Source organism: Ictalurus furcatus, chromosome 3 (assembly GCF_023375685.1).
Source record: "Ictalurus furcatus strain D&B chromosome 3, Billie_1.0, whole genome shotgun sequence".
In the NCBI taxonomy this organism is placed as follows: Eukaryota; Metazoa; Chordata; class Actinopteri; order Siluriformes; family Ictaluridae; genus Ictalurus; species Ictalurus furcatus.
The window spans coordinates 20221181-20243296 of NC_071257.1; the positions used below are offsets into that span (position 1 = coordinate 20221181).

The following is a 22116-nucleotide window of genomic DNA, read 5'->3' on the forward strand; positions in this document are numbered from 1 at the left end:
AATGACACTTTGCTACAATGTAAAGTAGTGAGTGTACAGCTTGTATAACAGTGTAAATTTGCTGTCCCCTCAAAATAACTCAACACACAGCCATTAATGTCTAAACCGCTGGCAACAAAAGTGAGTACACCCCTAAGTGAAAATGTCCAAATTGGGCCCAATTAGCCATTTTCCCTCCCCCGGTGTCATGTGACTTGTTAGTGTTACAAGGTCTCAGGTGTGAATGGGGAGCAGGTGTGTTAAATTTGGTGTCATCGCTCTCACACTCCCTCATACTGGTCACTGGAAGTTCAACATGGCACCTCATGGCAAAGAACTCTCTGAGGATCTGATAAAAAGAATTGTTGCTCTACATAAAGATGGCCTAGGCTATAAGAAGATTGCCAAGACCCTGACACTGAGCTGCAGCACGGTGGCCAAGACCATACAGTGGTTTAACAGGACAGGTTCCACTCAGAACAGGCCTCGCCATGGTCGACCAAAGAAGTTGAGTGCACGTGCTCAGCGTCATATACAGAGGTTGTCTTTGGGAAATAGACGTATGAGTGCTGCCAGTATTGCTGCAGAGGTTGAAGGGGTGGGGGGTCAGCCTGTCAGTGCTCATACCATACACCGCACACTGCATCAAATTGGTCTGCATTGCTGTCGTCCCAGAAGGAAGCCTCTTCTAAAGATGATGCACAAGAAAGCCTGCAAACAGTTTGCTGAAGACAAGCAGACTAAGGACATGGATTACTGGAACCATGTCCCGTGGTCTGATGAGACCAAAATAAAATTATTTGGTTCAGATGGTGTCAAGCGTGTGGCGGCAACCAGGTGAGGAGTACAAAGACAAGTGTGTCTTGCCTACAGTCAAGCATGGTGGTGGCAGTGTCATGGTCTTGGGCTGCATGAGTGCTGCCGGCACTGAGGAGCTACAGTTCATTGAGGAAACCATGAATGCCAACATGTACTGTGACATACTGAAGCAGAGCATGATCCCCTCCATTCGGAGACTAGGCCGCAGGGCAGTATTCCAGCGTGATAATGACCCCAAACACACCTCCAAGACGACCACTGCCTTGCTAAAGAAGCTGAGGGTGAAGGTGATGGACTGGTCAAGCATGTCTGCAGACCTAAACCCTATTGAGCATCTGTGGGGCATCCTCAATGAGAAGGTGGAGTCGACATCCGTGATGTCGTCATGGAGGAGTGGAAGAGGACTCCAGTGGCAACTTGTGAAGCTCTGGTGAACTCCATGCCCAAGAGGGTTAAGGCAGTGCTGGAAAATAATGGTGGTCACACAAAATATTGACACTTTGGGCCCACTTTGGACATTTTCACTTAGGGGTGTACTCACTTTTGTTTCCAGCGGTTTAAACATTAATGGCTGTGTGTTGAGTTAATTTGAGGGGACAGCAAATTTACACTGTTACACAAGCTGTACACTCACTACTTTACATTGTAGCAAAGTGTCATTTCTTCAGTGTTGTCACATTAAAAGATATAATCAAATATTTACAAAAATGTGAGGGGTGTACTCACTTTTGTGAGATACTGCGTGTGTGTGTATATATATATATATATATATATATATATATATATATATATATATATATATATATATATATATATATGTCCTGCTATAGTGCTACTTTTGGAGTGAAAACTTTATGCTTATGATAGCAATGGAAATTAAATGTAGTATCCGAGTACACATTAATCAAGGCAATACTGTATGTGTTGTATATTCTTTGTTTGTTTGGTTTATTTTCATTATGTAATGTTCTGTAAATGCAAAAACAGTACATTATACAGAAATTCTGATACACCTATAGATATTGAAAAAAATATAAGTAAAGACTTTAATTGTAGCCTCAGCCTGCATACTGACCTCATTTGAAGCATGACTGACCTCTCAGTGCCCGGTTTCTTATCTGTGTTTGAAATATTCATAAGAGTCGTCCCCCTGGATGTGCTGTGGTGGGAGGGTTCGGAGGTGGAGCGTGGCAGCTTGGGAAAGCACTGAGGTCTGCTGGGAGTGGATGGCCTCCCATAAGCGCTCGCATGGCCAGGCTGCTTCCAATCAGCACCTAATTCTCTGCTTATACTCTGAATATTTTCATCTCACACCAGCTAATCTCCACCATGTATTGCCAACCATCTTTTAACATTCAACTGTTTATAAATATATCACCAAAGAAAATATAGCTACAAAGCCCTTAAAACATAAAACATATTTCCTACTGACATCATTCAGGAATGAAAAGTAATTTGAAAGGAAAGTCATTTGTATCAGTTGGTTTTGATATTATTCATTATAAAAGAGGATGAGGTCACTGAGAAACGCTCAGGGAGACAGACTTTTGCCACTCTTGTAAACAGTTCAAAGCAACAGTGCAAGTAATTTATGTATCAGTGAGTTCAGATGTGAGGGGAAATATTTGACAAAGGCTGGTTTTGGCTGACTCACAGGAGCACTCCTCTGCATGCTCTCCGTTTTCTTTGATACCAAGTCACTCCTCAAAGATCACACGCATGCAATTGTTCTCCAAAAGCATTGGCCAGAGGCATATAGGATATTACCAGGAAGTCATAACTCTTTCAAGAAAAGAGGGAATGAAATCACATTTAAAAGAAGTGCGCTGTTGTTCTTTTAGTGTTTTATCAGATATTTGTGCTAGGTGAATAACCACTTATCAACAAAATTCACTGGGTGTAGAATATATACAGTATGTAGTGAGCAGGGTTTAACAGTGAGTGTGGTCTACATATTAGAGACAGGATGAAAGGAGAGGTCAGCTCTGTGTGTCTGCCATTAACTGTGGATTAGTGCTGGGCCTAACACTCATTAAAGACAGGATTCTTCTTACATTCACTCAGGAAGTGGTCATGGTTCTCTTTCTCTCTCATTCTCTCTCTCTCTCTCACACACACACTTACACACACCCACACACACACACACACAGAGAGAGAGAGAGAGAGAGAGAGAGAGAGAGAGAGAGATTTTTAAACCTATTGTACAGGTCACTGAAGTCCCTTCAGCCACTTTTGTAAACATATACACACACTCAGTAAGATTAAGTAGGGGAAAAGTGACCCTTTGAATATACTGTCACATGCAGATATTTTTCAAGAGTTAATAATTTACCCATTCTACCATTTCTTTCTGAATTCTGACTAACAAGGTTGATTTTATTTATTTTATATGAATGATGTTGTAAGGAAAACTAACCGAAACCCTTGCCTTAACCTTAGTCATTCATAATTTATCATGATTTTGAGCCTATGTGGTGGAAAACAAGAACAAAACCAAAACGTGGGTTGCATTTGTTTGAAAGGCAGACAGGAAGAACGCCACTGCCCTCTGCTGGTCGATTACTGGTATTGATTTGAACTGTATAATGGCTCTTTGTACTATTTTGCAAAGGGCCAAAAATGGACTTTGATAAACATGATGAATATCATTTTAACCTACAGCTGCTCAGTGCATGCATCAATAAGGACTTTTCAGATCGAAATTTGTGGTAAGGACATTTCAGATGGACAAACCTATGCTGTACAACCAAAGAGCTTCAGAAATTATGGGAAATATAGCTAACTGATCGTGGAGGGGTTTTAATGTTTCAAGAGAGTAAATCTTATTCCTGTTAAGATTTCTGACAAGGCAACAGCAAACAATGGTAGCAGTGACATCACTGATTTTTAGGGCCACAGCTTTTAAAGTCTCTCATCACTGAAATCTAGAAATCCCAAATTCTGCATTGCAAATAAAATGAACAAAAAAAAATATTGCCTTAACTTGACTTGCATTTCTTACTGTAAAGAGATCCAATGAACAGCCCCTGTTGTAATGTACTCAGTATAGAGTCAGCACTAGAATTATTGGCACTCTTCATGAATATATAAAATTAATAACACACTCTTAGGAAAAAGATGGGAATTATTTTTAAGGGTTCATTAGATCCTTAACAGTAAGGGAAAGACATTAAGGAAACACAGTAGGTTTCTTCATAGAACCTTTAAGGGCTTCTCCAGAGGGACAACTGAATAAGCTTTAAGCATTCTAAATTTTCTAAGAGTATATGTGGAGTTATATTTTGAGCTTAAACATATAGCTTTATTTGAACATAAAAACATTTGGTTAAATAGTTCAATTTAGTATGCAGAACACGGATTTAAAAATTATTAGCACATCCACAGTTAATGTTTGGTGAAATCCCTGTGGAAAGAATGGCACACTGACTCTTTTCAGGCCACCGGGTTTCAATTCAAATACAGGGACTCAGTGGAAGGCTTGAATTATTGTGTAATATTAATTTTATATAAACTGTACCCACTTTTGAAATGAGCCAATCATTCTGATATAGTTATATTTAGTTAAATTGTATCAGTAGGTATATCTGTGAGTTCTCTGATGTTAATCGAATGGAGACAAGGCTTCTTTATACAGGCAGCTGAGGCCCTCGGAGTAAATGTGGACTAAATGTTCTCTCTTCCCCCATTAGTCAGGCCAGCGTTACTCTCTCTGTCCCTGTGGAAAGCTCAGGAAAAGCACTGAAGTTTAAAAAAAAATAAAAAATACAAGTGCTGCCAGCTATGACCAAAATATTAGCATTACTAATAAAACCCTCTGTTAGACTTGGGCACAGTCTTTTGCTTACACATAAACTACTCCGTGTCATTTTTTCACCACTACAATTTCTTTTGAACTGTTTAAATCTGTTAATGAACTGTTTGAAGACATTTATGTCACACCATTTATGTCACATTCCCATTCATTAATAATCTACTTACTAATAAACTGTAATTCAATTGATTGTGCATGTCTTCTTCACAGACTGCCAGTGTGTGTCACAGGTTTCTGGTGCTGCTGAGTGTTGAATAGGCAGGTCTGTGTGCTGTGGAGGCAGTGGGGAGAGGGGCTGTATGAAAGAGCCGTTCAGCAGCTGGGTGAGCCACAATTTGCTCCGAACAGCTCTGAGAGAGGGTGCAGCATGTCCTGAGAACACAGCGCGCACACACACACACACACACACACACACACACAGACACACACACAAGAAGCCATGTGTCCCGCAAGCCTGCCTGTACGCACAATAAGGCCTTATAAGATAGTGAAGTGAAGTATACTCTAGACAGCAGAAAATAAGTTCAAGAAAAACATCCATGGAAAAGAAAATAAAAACAGTTAGTGATGTTTGACTTCACTGGTTGCCCCGTCTTTTATTACACATGCTCCTTTATGAGGTCATTTTTAAACACAGAATGATTAATGTCCCATGGATTCTTGGGGAATTTCTGACACAGCTAGAATTTGATTTTACAGGTTTCTCAAGACTAGGCACACCATAAAAATATTGCTACATATTCAAAATGGTTGCATCACCATGGTCCCCACCTTCACCCCCACCTTAATCTAACTCTAGTCAACTGGAATCATTTAGTCCCTCCACAATTTCTCCAATTATAATGTTCCTGGTTTTAAATTCCACTTCTTGTGTGCACTTTTGTGCTTTTCCTAATCCAACACAACTCATCAGCTCATTAACCATTAACTAAATTGTCCTGGTGTTTAAGAGCAGTGAAAACATAACCTGTATTGCATGGCAGAGCTAGTCATACACACTTAGTTATGCATCTCTAATAATTAAACATTTAACGTAAAGTCTGGTTAATAAGAGTTTAGTACAGAACTGAATTTGATACAGAAACAAACATGTTCTCATAGCAGTTACTAAGACAAATATTAAATATCCGGATAAGGACCCAGGTCAGGGATTTATAAATTCTTTTTTTGTATAAAATCACCAGGTCATTTGAATCATTGATAATTTCCTTCCGATTTTACAAGCACATCCAAAATATCTGCTGATTCATCCACTGTTTTAGACTCAACGGACAATTCACAATGCTGATTCACACTCATTTCATTTTATTTGTAAACAACAGTCATAAATACATAAGTGCTGTCAATTTGTACGAAGTCATGATCTTCAGTCAGATGTGGAGTTTTGGTTTATATGTTGTATGACTTGTATTACAATTTACTCTTTAATGTACTTAAAAGAGCCAGCATTATATTTATACATCAAAACTCCAGTCGTCCTGGATCATTGTCTTCTAATATTATTAAATGAACCCCCTACAAGTATTATTTAATTTAATTTATGTATTATTTATTAACCCTTTCCTTTCATTATAATCCCATTCTCCCCGTTGTACATACTGTATACCCAATCATACCGTCAAGCACATTTTATCCAAAAGTTAACAGTACTTTACCTGTCTGGCAGCAGAAACCAGAAATCAAGTTATATAACAATTGCTTTAAGGGAAGACTTGTTAAAATTTCACCCTATTAACTGTTTAACAGTTCCTCCTTTGAAATTGTATCTAGTATCCATTAGTCTTGTGCAAAAATCTCATTTCTCTGGCTTTGACTTCATTTTGTGTTCAGAACACAAACAGTAAACGCACATTTTAAAAGAAATTTTAAAAGAAACTATGAAAGATACAAAAACAACTTGGGTAAAGATGTTTGACTAAAAGCATCTCCAGGACTAAAAACAACAACCTAATTTACTTATACAAATAAAATTCCTTTTCAAACACAAGCAGCAAATACAATGAATTAATCATTTAATATCTTAATTAGTCGAACCAAACTGAATGCACTTTGATTAAAGCTAAACCATGAGGTAAGCGCTGAAGGCATGCAACATCTGTGCTCCAGTGTGGTACATATGCATTTGAAATACATTCACTGCTCTGTTTAAAATGTATAACACTACTCTGCTACGAAAACTATGAGTTATAATCTGTAACATATGATACATTAAACTGTTTTTCTTCAAGCAAACTAATAGACCTATTAACTAGTGTCTCCTCACTGTCAACAAATCGATATCCAAATAGTTCCATAGTCGGCCCACAGACCTCTTGCACAGCTTGGGCTAATTTGAAGGGTATACTGAAACGCCACTTTTCTACCTGCTCTGAAGAGTTCTTTTGTGTAGAGTACACTCCACTGGCAACCTCTGCAGCATGTGTGTTCTTAATGATCCATTCCCTTGCCTGTGCAGTGAATGGGACCCCGGTAAACCTGTACATCTCAGCCGCTTTCTGCATGGGGTATCTGGCAATGTCCTCATAGCGCACAAGCATGTAGCGATTTTCCAGCCAATCCGGTTGGCTCAAGCCCAGCTCGGCGGACTCACGGATTTGATTGCAATTTCCTTGAAGCCTTTTCACTTCTTCATCATCAGTGGGTACCTCTCCATTTGCTGCCCAACTTTTCCAAGTCTGGTATTTGCTAGAGAAGGCTACCATTCTTGAGGCCAGGACGGCACGGGGGTCTCTCACCAGCTGAATGACCTTAATATCCAGTCTAGGATCTTCAACTAGCAAACGGAGCGAATCCAGCTGCCGGATTCTAACCGTCTTGATAGCCCTGTGCTTCTTTCTCAGACAGGACTGTGAGGCCAAGGTGAAGTTGAGAGGGCCACAGCGGCGTGTTCTGCAACGATATCTCTCAAAAACTTTCTTCTGCACTGGCGTGCACACCTGCTCCTCACACAGAGCCATGCTGGACTCACGGCGGAACAGAGCTGGAGTGACATGCTCTAGAGGAGGTGGGTTGATGAAGCTCTCCAGCAGCGAGAAGTTGCACAAGAATAGGCTTAGCAGCACATCTCGATATGCAATGGATGAGATGTTGGAATTGGGGATCCCTGTGTCCTGCGAAAGTGTCCTCTCTACATGCCACAGAGGCTCAAACAGGTAGAACATGTTGGTGCCCAGCTGGTTAAAAAACTCACCTACAAAGGAGGATCCAGTGCGAGTGGTGGCCAATAAGAGAATGTGCTTATGACCAGCCTGGTCTGTATCTACAAGCTGTGTGGAATTTATACTCATCTCACTGTCATCCAAAATGGAGCCATTGAATAATGAAAGAGGGGTTTGTTGTGTCTGTTTGTGTGTGAGCTTTTCAGAGACCCTGGAAGAGACAGAAAATCTTATTCACAAATTATGAAGAAATTTTTTATATCCACTATATTTGAACAATAGCATTTAACCATTTAATCTTCCAGGACCCATGAATGGGTTCTCACTCTCAGAACTACATAATTTTACTGTTTAGTTTCAGTGTAGCTACTGAATAATTTATCATAGTACCTGAATATTGTATGATAAATAACCAAGTATTAAGCTAAGCTCAAAGAGCTCACCTTGAGATAATATTGTTTTCCTTTTCAATGATGACGAGGGCCACAATGCAGATGATGAGGATAACATATTTATTCCTCATTCTTGAATAGGTTTCTGTTTGGAAATCTCTCCACAGTCTGTATGTGTAGCTATTCAGGTTCATCTCATGTCAGGACATGACGTACAGTTGACCTGCAGTAAACCACAAAATTTGAAAATATCTTCTTCTTGTTCACATTCTGTATACTGTATATTGCATTGCATTGTACAGAGTGGATCAGAGTACCCGCTATGCAAAATACACAAAATAAGCTAACCAGCTGCTTGTGTGTTAAAAATTAGACTGCTAACATTGAGAGATTCATGACTATTTAGCACAGCTAAGAGACCCATCACAGTGAGACAACCTGAGCTTTGTTCCTCCAGATCCAATAAATAGCAACTACTGTCATCACCTTCCCACTAATAGCAGTGACCTGAAATGCCTTCAGCAGGACACAATGCCTTTTGTAAAGACTTGCGTATATTCAGCTGAAGACACTATAACTGTGGCACCGCCCTACGAGCTCTGTTAATAAAGAACAGGCCCAGAGAACATGAGCTGTGAGTTCTACAGTAAGATTCACATGCAGTGGCATGCGCTGCCACTGACTACAGTGTAGGAGAATGTGTTGAATGTTTTGCTAGAAATTTTCTAGATAAATCTAAAAGATAAATGATAAATGTAAAAGGCACTAGCTGTTAATGAACTATCTTCTTAAAATTTAAGAAATGCCTTTAGTCGGACCTAGCAGATAGTTGTATTAATGTTTAAGATTTTTAATCAAGTTTACTCTTAGACATTGATGACTTCTGAGAATGAAAAGAATCGAGATCCAACATTCCCATTTTTGTTTTATTGATGTAATTTATAAAAATGTGAGATTTTTGCGATTTCTGAAAATCAATATTTTCATTGCAGCTTCACTGCTAATATTAAATTGACTGATTACTGAGCTGCCTACTATTATTACTAAAATTGTACTATGCATATTATACTTGTATATTGGTATTGTATATTATTTAATATGGTTATTGTGTAAGCACTCAGCATTTTCGGTTACTCTTATGACAAAGCAAAATTAAATAAGTAAGGAAAGAAACACTTTAAGATGTACTGTTATAGACAAATAATCAAAGAAGAGGTGGTGTTATAGAGCCTGACACAAAGCGGTTGATTATTTTCCCATAACAGCATGTCCCAAAGTATATTATTTCACTTATACCACAGCAATTTGCCAATCAATAAATGTTTCATTTATTAATGCACAACCTATAATTTTAACTGGTGGCTATAAATCTATGGAGTTTTCTACAAAAAGAAAAAAAAAACTACACCACAGATATTACTAGAAATGCCACTTTTAAGATGTTGGCAGCCTTAAAATGCATTGCCTACTTTGTGTACAAATGAGTTTGGAAATGTTAACTGTTTGTTCTCAGATAACAAACATCCACCCATTTTCTGTAGCGCTTATCCTACCCAGGGTTGCGGGGAGCCTGGGGGCGTATTACAGAAACGTTCTATCTTAAGTCTTAAGTTAAGATCTGATAAGTTAAATTAGGATTTTTCAAATTCGCATTACAGAAGCCAATCTTAACTTGATTTAGGATGCTTATCTTATATTACAAAATCTTATCTCTAGTTAAGAAATCTTAAACTGCTCCATCGAGTTCGATAATCAGCTCTCAGGTCTGTTATCAAGCAACCAACTACAACCAACAACTGTGAAGTAAATTTTCATTAAAATGGAGTATGTTGAATAGTAAAATCACTTGTACTATGACTGGTAATGCTTCCGTGATGGTTTGTTAGCTTCTGTAATGTTGGTCACAATTTTTGTGCTAACTGCATTATCATATTTCATGGAAGTCTGTAATTATTTATCAGTGTTCTGTTGACAAAGCAACAAAAATCTTTGCACCATCGAACATCACAGTTCTTGTATCATTAATACATGTAACCATTCTCTCACATGGCTATTGTAATGTGACTGTTATCGTTAGCTTTTAGACAAGTTTTAAGTAAGGACACCAGTGGGGTTATCCTAAAGTTAACACCAGTTTGGTTATCCTAAAGTTAAGACACTTTTTAGGATTTTTTGTCATGTTAGGATGCTTCTGTAATACCCTTTTCCTATCTGTAGTTAAGATAAGATAATGCACTCATGAAATGTTATTCTGTAATAGCTTTTGTCCTAAATGAGGTCCTAACTGAAATTGCCATGGATACCAAACAGATAAGATAGGATTCTAAAGTTAGGATCTTTCTATAATACACCCCCTGGAGCCTATCCCATGAAACTCAGGGCACAAGGATGGGGGACATCCTGGACAGGGTGCCAACCCATCGCAGGGCACAATTGCACACACACTCACACGCCCATTCACACACTGTAGACAATTTGCAAATGCCAATCAATGCATGTCTTTGGACTGGGGGAGGAAACCAGAGTACCCGGAAGAAACCCCCGAAGCATGGGGAGAACACGCAAACTCAGGGCAGAGGTGGGAATGAAACTTCCAACCCTGGAGGACCAAGGTAAGCGTGCTAACCACTAAACCACTGTGTCCACCAGATAACCAAAAATCTATATAAATTACACAAACAAAAATAACTATCCATCGCTTACCATCACAGCATCTCTTTTTGAAAAACAAAGTATTTTGATATGGACCAAATGTATTATTGTTTTCCAAAAACACCGGAATTTCTAACCAGTCCCTTTGTCTTTTAACATCTGTTTGCAACACTATACGAAGTGTGTGTGTAGTATGCTGTCAAATGTAAAGTGTTTTCAATCATACCAACCGTCAGACAAAATGTAAGCAGAATCTTTCCACTATTTGGGTCCATCAAGTAAGTAAATTAGCTGCACAAAGCATATCATTTAGGAAAAGACACAATTTTCAGGCCGGCAGTGAATGATAGTTTGCACTGTAAGTAAATATAAACCAGTTATGTGAGCTTATTATGTTATAGCAATCAAACTGTCAGCAGTGGTGTCTTAGCTGAGATCTTTACATATTCAAAACCCACTGGAGCATTTGACAAATCTGATGATCTGCTGAAGCAGAAACGGACATCACTCTGTTTATTATTCCCATACAAATTACATTAACTGCTGCTCTCATAGACTGAAAGTGGCATGATATGCAAAGGGAAGACTAAGAAACATGATCATTCAGTTATTTATGCAATTACACTGTTTAATAACCTCAATAAAATAAACACAAATTAGGCTTTATCAGAAAACATAACATTTTAAAATTAACTGCTAGCTGTTAAGTGTTAATAGTATTCATATTTATACTAATTTTGCAATGGTCAGAAAGTAGTCAGAATGTGGTAAAGCTCTATTTGTTTGTTATTACTTTGTATATGTCATTGCTATTATATGTCAAGAAACATGCCACACAGCGCAAAAGCAAGAATCAGTAACAAAGGTGTAAGCTCTATGAGTGTGATTTTGCTCTATGAGAAGCATGTTTCAGCTCTGTGTTTTTGTCTTGTTTCATTATTGAGTGCTTTGTGGTTCAGCAGTGCGTGATGGCACATCCTGGGAGACAGGCACTGTTTAGTGGGAGTTCTCGTGCAATATAAATCCACAATCAGCAGTGACAGGCTCACTGATGCTGCTTGGGCCCACAACGTGCAGCTGTGCCAGGGGAACACTATAGTAGAGGAGGTATTGAGAGAGATGGCAGGAAGCCTATACAAGCACATAGAAGCAAACTGATGTTTCAAACATCAGTGCTTACAGTCCATATTCAGCTATTATTTTGCTGCATTAGCTGTATTTATTGTTGACTTTTTTGTTTTATTCAGTTGGTACTTCAAAGATACATGTATACCAAGCATTTATGAACTACAGTACAAACAAATTTGATACTGATTTATAATATTCATTCATTAATTCAAGCACTTTATAATGGACAGGGTTGTGGTGGATCCAGAGTCTATCCAGGAACACTAGGTGTGAACAGGGAATACATCCTGGATGGGACAACAGTCAGGGCACCATGCACACAGACATTCACATCTTCATTCACACCTAGGCACAAATTAGAATAGCCACATGTAGGTTTGAAGAACCTGGAGGAACCAGAGGAAGCCCACAGGAACTACTACCTGAACTAATTTATGACAGTGTTTCAATTATATTTCAGAAAGGATGCACTGGGAGAACCAGCAACAATGAATGTAAGTCATGCTGAAATTATGTCATTTATCTGTATAAATAAATGTAATATTTATTTATATAAAATATGTATATAGAAATAATATTCTCAAATGACATGAAATACTGGTCTGAATTAGCAAGCTGAATTTTCACCACTGAATCCCTGCAATCATTTAATATACAGTTGGTTACAAAAGTCTAAGACCATTAGTGAAAATACTTCTGCTTGGAATTCTTTTTCAATTTAACACAAAGGTTTTCATTACAAAAGATATTATCAACAATAACTTGAGGAAAAAGTAAAATCTTAGAAATATTTAAATAATTTCAGAGTTTCTTGGTATTTGGTATGTCCCAATGTGCGCACTCGACCTGACACAGACTCCACAAGTTTGTGCAAAACCTTATGATCCAGCCATCCATCTTCTACACCGCTTATCCTTCAGGGTCACAGGAAACCTGGAGCCTATCCCAGGGAGCATTGGGCACAACACAGGGTACACCCTGGACAGGGTGCCAATCCATCACAGGGCACAATCACATACACACACCCATTCATACACTACAGACACTTTAGACATGCCAATCAGCCTACCATGCATGTCTTTGGACTGGGGGAGGAAACTGGAGTACCCAGGGAAAACCCCTGCAGCACGGGGAGGACATGTAAACTCCGCACACACAGAGCAGCGGCAGAAATTGAAGCCCCAACCCTGGTGGCGTGAGGCGAACGTGCTAACCACTAAGCCACCGTGCGCTCCTTATGTACGCCTACTTTAGATCTAATTCATTAGTGTGTCATCTGAACAATGGAAGGACTCATGGTCATGGTTAACATGGTCAATATCACAAATTTGCTTAAATGTAAACAGTGACCTAGAAATTGTGCAAAATCTTGAATACTGCATAGTTTTGTGTTCTTTTTGCTTTAAAATTTTCAAAATTCAAAAATGTTCTGTTCATCCATCCATCCATCCATCTTCTACCGCTTACTCCTTCTTCAGGGTCGCGGTGGAACCTGGAGCCAATCCCAGGAAGCATCGGGCACAAGGCAGGGTACACCCTGGACAGGGTGCATGTTCTGTTTATTTCAAGTTTTAAATTAAAAAGAATCCCAGATATCCAGTGTGCTCTCAGACTTTTGGACCCCACTGTATATGTAGACCTATATACTGTATAACCTGCCACACATAAGATAGGTAAATAAAAAAACTTTAAATCAAACATTCTTTTATAAATCACATCAATTAATTTAATTCATTTAATGAATGGGGTAATAAACTGAGTAAACCGAGTATAAATATTGCCTGACTTTTTATAGAAAGGCTTGTACAAACCATGTGTAGCTGTTTTATATATATATATATATATATATATATATATATATATATATATATATATATATATATATGGAGTTACAATAGGCACACTGTTTTTGGTCCATATCAAACACTACATCTCTACAATCCAGTTGAACAGTAAAAGCAAATTCGGGAACATATAAGTGTTTGTCATAGACTTCTTAGAAGAGATTTCCGTTTTCAATAGCTTAATGTTCAGTATGTATATGTTAGTTAAACGTAAAATACTTAGGAATGTGAGAATGTCGCTATGGCTGTTAGCTACATTAGGCTCATTAACACTATTGAGAATAGGTGTAATGTTATGACAAGTGTTATGACTACTTAAAACCAGTCGACCACTGATTTCACAAAAGGGCTTTTACTAATTAGGACTCATTGAAGCTTCAAAACTACCTCCTGTTTGAGGTCTGACAGTTTTCTGTGTAGTCATACCTTTCTCCATTCAGAAGCTCTGGACGCTGCGAGACGTTTCATGACTCATTGCGCTGCCGCACGCGCGCTCTCCGCACACTGCAAACTCCACGTGCTCTCACAAGTGAAACTTGTGAAACTACAAGCGTGAAGAGAAAGCGTGAAAAGAAAGTTCAGCGTGATCACGTCGACTGCTCGATTGCCCTGGTACCAAAAAAAAAAACCCAAACAAAACAAGTTTTCTAAATGAACCCTGATTAAACATTAAGGTTAAAACGTATGAAGATATTACGCATCCACGCAAGCTGGAAAGTAATCCAGAATTTCTCACATCCTTGTAGGGAAAAGAAAGTGATCTCTAGGTTCGGTGTTGAGATGGTTTACAGCGCAGTCACGTGGTATGAAGCCCCTCGTGGCGGTGCTCACAAGAGATGCTCTGTTTCTGTTCAAGATGACTTTCCACGTATAGATTCGGGGGAGCTGGAGGGGTAAAGTGGGGTGGACTTGTGCCACGCCCACATCCCACCCTCCAAAATTTTGAGGAAAGTGCATCTGCCACTTTTCATGTGTCAACTGTAAATATACTGCTTTCTTTGTTAGTTCATTACACAATTGTGAGGTGAGGTGACCACTGTGAATTTTTTTTAATACATTGCTACATACACTATATGGCCAAAACTAAGTAGAGACTTGACCATTACATCTTATATAATGATATGAAACACGCCATTCCAAAACCAAGCCTTCTGCCCTGCTGAAGGAAAAAAAAAACATAGAAACCCTCAGAGAATTTGTAATGGGTTTAATGGTTATAATGGGACTTGTATTGGCTTTAAAGGAAACTGAAATGGTCCCTGTGGATCTCTACTGGTAATTTGTTGCCTTCTATTGGTAGCATGTTATGTCTAGTGGATACTATTAAGGACCAATAATGGTAATTGTAATGGTTTTAATCATTAGCTGATGGTTTGTAGTGGTATTTGTAGTGTAAACCATTAGAATTTCTGTTATGGTGTCTGTTGTTTTTTTTTTCTTCTTTTCAACAGGGTGGGAAGGCTTTCTACAAGATTTTGGAGTGTGTCTGGGGGAATTTGACCTATTCAGTCAAAACAGGATTTGTGAGGTCAGGCACCAATGTTGGACGAGAAGGCCTGGCCGATCAACGTTACCAAAGCTGTTCAATGGGCTTGGGTGGGCTCAAGTTAAATTTTAATTAAAATTTAACTAAAATTTTAAGTATGCCTGTCAAAATTTAAATATCCATACTTAAAAATCAGTTTGCAAAATAAATACAATATATTCTATTTACACTAAGTGACAATAGCAGCATTTTCTTAGCGAACTGAAAAGAATTGCTACTTTTATATAATGTAAATTTTCACAAAGTGCAAATAGTTGTTAGATGCTATTTATAATTATAAATAGTGGCAGAAACAATATTGCACCTCAGTATTTTTGTACAATAACAGGATGCAATAATAACATAGAGTGTAATTGACTATATTTATTAAAATTATTAAATGGATGCCACCGTACTGGGACAATAAAGCCCTCCCTACCTACCCCTAACCAATAAATGTTTTATTATTAAAGTCGTTAGGCACTTTATTTCCACTTATCAAATATTTTCTTCATTTTTATTGAAATAAATGCTTTTCAGATCTGATATGTGTTGGAAAAGGGAGAAGAGCGAATTCAGTAAAAGGCAGAGCTGAACTCCAGTAGAACGTGTTAAAGGCTACGTTCAGGCGCTACACTCCATACAAGCTACACCACTGAACACGGTAAGTGCAGCGTGTCTTTTTTAATCTTGTATGCTCCAACCAGACATTGCTCTCCGTTTCTGGCAATGTAAAAAAAAAAAAAAAAGAAAAAAAAGAAGGAAAAAATTTAGTTTCTTCCCCTCGCTTGGGCCCCAAGTGCACATGGACCCCTGGGCCCGTGCCCATAATGCCCATTGGATAATCTGGCCCACGTGGCAAAGGTGGCATCGTATGACAGTGCCACATTCAGGATAAAGTCATTGAGCTCTTCCGTATGACCCATATTACTGTCTTTGTTTGTCTATGTAACTTGCATGGAGATCGCTATGTGCTTGAGGAAGGGTGTCCACATGCTTTTGGCCATATAGAATAGTTACAGTGATAAGCCAGGGACGTAATTAGGACAGCTTAATGCTCGGTAACAATTTTATTACAATTTTATAGGCTAGCTGATATGCACATGTATCCCAAGTTAACCTAACTAAAACAATTTATGTTTTGACACCATATTTGCTACCTGTGTGGGGCATATTAGGATGTATTTATCTGATCTTGAAATGTAAACATTTATAGTTTGTTTTACAGGCTAACAAGTCATCAAAAGAAAACTAATTTGGGCTGAGGCACTGGTGTACCATGAACAGCCGAACACCAGATCATATTAGTGAAATGTAACTGAATACAAAACTTGATTATGGAGTGAAGTAAACAAAAAATATTTTGCCTTTAATTTTTTCTCAAACAGTCCATAAAATAAATTTAACAAGTCTTTATGTTTAGGGGCGGCTGTGGCTATGGTGGTGGAGTGGGTTGGCCACTAATCGTAAGGTTGGCGGTTCGATTCCGGCCACATGCCGAAGTGTCCTTGGGCAAGACACTGAACCCCAAGTTGCTCCCGATGGCAAGTTAGCGCCTTGCATGGCAGCTCTGTTACCATTGGTGTGTGAGTGTATGTGTGTGTGTGAATGGGTGAATGAGACACAATGTAAAGCACTTTGGATAAAAGTGCTATATAAGTGCAGATCACTTATATTACTTATCTGTTAATCAATTATACTGTCAATTTATATTTTTCAGTTTATTTTATTGATTCCAGCACATGTTTATTCATTGTCTTCTGTTTCCTATTTCACTAAGCCTAACCTTTGTCTTATCCCAGCAGTATCTGATGCATCACTGGTTGATCATTGTGCACAAGAAGCGCTGACCATTATAGTTTAGGAACAATGATCTCATAATAATTACAAGAGAATTCAGTGGTACTACACTTAAACGTATTTAAGAAAGTCAGTTGACCAGCTGAGAGACTTTTCACTGTCAAGACCATAAACACCTTCACAAATGTGGAAGAACAAAAATTATCATGGAGTCTAATGGCTGTAACTGTATGAAACATAGTGTTTTGTTAATGCTGTAGGATTAGTAGCAATGATCTCTACTTCTGTAGTTGTTCATACAAAAAGAGGTAATATGGCCAAACAGGATAGATACAGAACCTAAACCCTATGTATATATGTAGTGTTTCATTAATTCAATTATCTAGAGCATGGATGTCCAATCTAATCCGCAAAGGGTGTGTAGGTTTTTATTCCAATCAAGCAGGCTCCACACCTGAATCCACCTGTTTAATCAGTTGATCTTGGTTTTCAGTAGACAGTGTGGCTTCTGCTTTGTTGGAATGAAAACCTCCACCCACACTGACCCTTTGCAAATAAGATTGGACACCCCTGATCTAGAATAACTGCTTTATCCTGGTCAGGGTCGCAGTGGATGGAGAGCCTATCCCTTCAATCCTGGGTGCAAGGCAGGAGAATTCACCCTTGATAGGATGCCAGTCCATCGTAGAACACTATTCACTCACATTCACAAACTCATTCATAACCTAGGTGCAATCTTACGTAGCCTAATACATAGAATAATCTGTGCAAAACTCCAAACAGACAGTAACCAAAATTCAGTACTGATCCTGGGACCCTTGAGCTATAAGGCAGCCATGTTCTGCACTGCCCCAGTGCCACCCTGAAGTGTCACGGTGAATCAGTAATCTCTGCTTAGCATTCACACTACATTAATAAAGCAATATTAAAACACATTCACCCAACTGTGCACAAGCTCTAATGGGCCCAAACCTGAATTGGTTTGTCACCGCTAACACAATTCTGATAGTGGTCTGTTTATGATGTCTGGTGCTTCATTAATCCATGGGATTTCTAAATCCATGTACAGGCTTTGTGAAGTAGGTATTAAGCATATGTGAAGCAGGTATTAATCCCATTTTAGTTAAAGGGATTTCAGAAAATATTTGGACGGCTTTGTATTTAAATGATGTTGACACTGACAAGACTATTGTAATCTAGAAGCTGTAAAATTTCATTCTAATCAGCAGAAGTTTGCTGTTACAGTTTTCTTTCCTCTAGTCTGTACACCCGATGATGTCAGTGTGAAACCCTCTGGACAACTTTAATGCTTGAATAGGTTTGGACACATCCCTTCATATAAACTGTGGGGAAATTAAGAAATGTTGAATGAGTAAAATAAGAAATATGTGCTGACATCATGCTGTGCTGATATTTAAAAAAAAAAAAAAAGAAAGAAAGAAATATAAAAATAAAATTTTCAGTTAATGATAAAAAAATAGATTTATTTAAAGTATTTTTAATTTATTTTATTTCCTCTTTGAGAAAAGATTAAAAAAAAAAAAAAAAAAAGATTAGTGTACCATGGATATCTGTACACTAGGTGGTGGTGTACACCTAGAATGTGGACAAGCAATCCATTCATAACCTATAGTATAGTCAGTCTCTACATAGGGTGCATCTCAATAATCAATTTGATTCTTCCTTTATTGCTCAATCCTACTTAGGAAGTACTTTGTATCCTTGCTCCTCCCTTATTGATTCATACTGACTCCCTCTGAATGCATTTTAAGAATAGATACGTCCTTAAAGATTCCAGAATTTGCTTGATTTCCAGCTCACTAGCTAAAAAGAGGTGTAAGATTAAGGAGTCAAGGAGGCATCAAGATGTATAGAAAAGATTTACATGCACCCATAGAAAAATGAGTGCAGTTGAAATGTGTCTCAGGCGCACTCTAGTGGCCAGCTGTAGTAAAAAACATATTTTTTTTGGGGAACATTTCCCCAGGAACATTAGGGATATTATGGAAATGTTCCCCTGGGAATCTTGCAAGAATATTCCCCAGGACCATTGTGTGAATGTTATGGGAATGTTCCCTCAAGAACCTTATGCAATAAGGTTTCTACTGATTATACAAGTGTGACCAGTCCAATGTGCATGTACACCATTAAGTATGAGAAACTCACAGTCTGATGTACAAAACAAACTTTCTACTGTAGCTTGTCCATGCATGCACATCTCTAGGTAAGAGAACCTTGGGTAAGGTAAGAGAAAGCTTGCAGTCTGTTGAGTCAGAACACAAGCTTCTCTACGATGAGTAAACTTCTCTTCCTAGTTCCGTTGAATTGAGGAAAATATGGCTGACTCAAGGATGAAAAGCGAAGCAAATGGTCTGATTTCAAAGACTGGGAGCTTCTTCTCCAGGTTTTTTATTGCGCATTTTTGTTTTATTTGTTATACTTTTTCATATTTATATTTGTACATTTTTATATCTTTATATATATTTTTAAATAAAAAACATTTGGGGAAGCGGTGGGCATGGTGGCTTAGTGGTTGGCATGTTTGTGGAGTTTGTATATTCTCCCCGTGCTTTGAGGGTTTCCTCCCCCAGGAGGAAAATTGTCTGGAGTGTGTGATTGTGCTCTATGATGGATTAGCACCCTGTCCAGGATGCCCCTCCCCTTGTGCCCTGATTCCCCTGGGATAGGATCCAGGCTCCACTTGACCCTGTGTAGGATAAGCATACAGAATATGCATAGATGGATTTTGGGAGGCTTTTGTTGTTATTCCTGTTTTTGTTGTTGTTGTTTTTGTTGTTGTTATGCATTAGAGAGTGGGCAGGATACTATAGATATCCTGTGCTACTCATTTATTTATTTTATTTTAACAATTTCACATATTTTCAATAATAAATCAATACAGGGGTGGACAATGGCTGTCTGAGGGGGCAGGGGAGAGAAAATAAAAATGGCACCTGAAGGGCATTAACTCATCTTTTAACTACATGTTTTTTCTACTATAGAGGCACCTTAGAGGGCACATTTTCTCACATGTAGGAGCACCTACAGGGCACTTCATCATGTTTCCTTGTAGGGAAACCCTATGGGGCACTGCATCATATATTCTTCACTGGAAGAGCACGCTAGAGAGTCACTGACAATGAGATCTGTAAATGACGACTGAAAAGGTCTACATTTGTAGTTAAAACGAACAATTCTGGGTAATGTTACACATCTAGGACATAGCACTTTCGCTACGTTCACACTGCAAGCCTAAGTGCTTAAATCCATTTTCCTGCATAAATCTGAATTTTTTTCTGTCCTTGTTTATTTGTCCCAGTAGACTGGCTCTGAGCACTGTGAGATGATGAAGGATTACACTGGGTTAATCTGCTTGCCTGCCATCTGCCTGCTCCATTCAAATTAAACCTGAAAGCAAAGCAACAGCCACAAATATTTACTAAGGTAAATTGGCAAGTGTGTCTTTTTATTTGCATAGGTGCTTCTCTATATAAAATGCAAATGCAATTTTAAAAAATATTAAATGTGAGTGCAATGTGTAATTGTAATGAAATAATTTTTAGTTAAGCATTCCTCATAGGAATAATGAAAGAAAAGCATGCATGGCTGAAAGGAATGGCCATTGACACAGAATCCATACTTATAGGGCTCCTGATTTATTTGATCATTTGTGTAATATATATATATATATATATATATATATATATATATATATATATATATATAAGGTTATTTATATATATATATATATATATATATATATATATATATATATATATATATATATATATATATATATATAACCTTTTATAGAATTTTATAAAATTGTAAGAAGTTTTACCCAACAAGCTACTAATCTAAAATATTTGACAACGTGAACTTAAGCAGATCCATCTATCTCAGCAGGTGGTTCTTACAGCTATTGTGTAAATGTTAATTTCATACATTTCCAAAGAAAAAGAAAAAAAATTGGGAAAAAGGAAATGGTGGACTTAAAATTTGTATAATTTTTGCATAACATAAAAAGAATAATGCAAATATGCACTTATTCTTAGTATTGTGCACATGTTTAAACTGAAAATCTATTGAAAATGATCACCTCAGTTCTCATCAAATTTCAATCTGTTCCCATTAATTCACTAATGATCTGATATGATCAAATTATTTGCTTTTGGCCCAAATGTCATAATGCCCTAAATGCCAGTATAAAGCCATCGTTATGTCATATATTGACTATGTCTTTTTCTGAGCAGAAAAGACATATTCTGTTAGGTATTTATATTATGAATTTCTAAATAAGGAGAGAAGTTACATACCATAGTGTAGAGGTACACTCTGTAAATAGGATTGACTAAAAAAAGAGATTAACTGTATCCTTTTTATAGACACTTACGAGAGGTATGTATAACTTAAAAAAAGCTGACCTGGACCTTAGGTGGTGACACCTTAAATCATTCATATGCAGTATGCTTGGGATAATGTTAATTACAGTATGCCTTTTGACACTTCTGAAAATGTGGCATTATGTTAGGTAACAGAAAAATACAGTAGGGAAATTTATCTGTCTCAACAGGTAAACTGTGAAGTGAAATTTTCATGTAAATTGTATTTTTCATGTACCCATAATATTATCGCAAGCCAGAAAATATGTCTGTTTTTATTATTTTGTTATTTTATTTTTTATGTTTCAGTCATGGATTAAGGCTAAATCTTTTATTCTACTTTCAGTTCACAAATTTTATATTTGAACTACAATTAGACCTCTGCATTTTTGTGAGTCTTCCACAGTGCATATTGTAGAGTCTGTGACTCAATATTTACTGTATTATCAATCTGGTCAAGCATTTATACTTTCACAATAAGGACACATATTTTGGTTAGCAATTTAAATATGAATGTATACATGTAAAATAATAGAATTTATGTAAATATTGAAACACCTTATTGTGTCCTACAAGGCACAGAGGAGCAGGTCAGAAGCCCCTGTGCTGTGTTGGTGTAGTTGAGA

General features: G+C 37.7%; 1 protein-coding gene across 1 annotated transcript; it reads right to left on the reverse strand.

Annotated features, from left to right (window-relative positions):
* Window positions 1-6422: 6422 nt before the first annotated feature.
* chst3a (carbohydrate (chondroitin 6) sulfotransferase 3a) lies at window positions 6423-8394 on the reverse strand. The gene is made up of 2 exons (XM_053620126.1): window positions 8211-8394; window positions 6423-7978 (listed from the first exon to the last, which is right to left on the reverse strand). Exons 1-2 carry the CDS (start codon window positions 8351-8353, stop codon window positions 6787-6789), a joined length of 1335 nt encoding a protein of 444 aa, XP_053476101.1. The 5' UTR covers window positions 8354-8394; the 3' UTR covers window positions 6423-6786.
* Between the last annotated feature and the right edge of the window lie 13722 nt (window positions 8395-22116).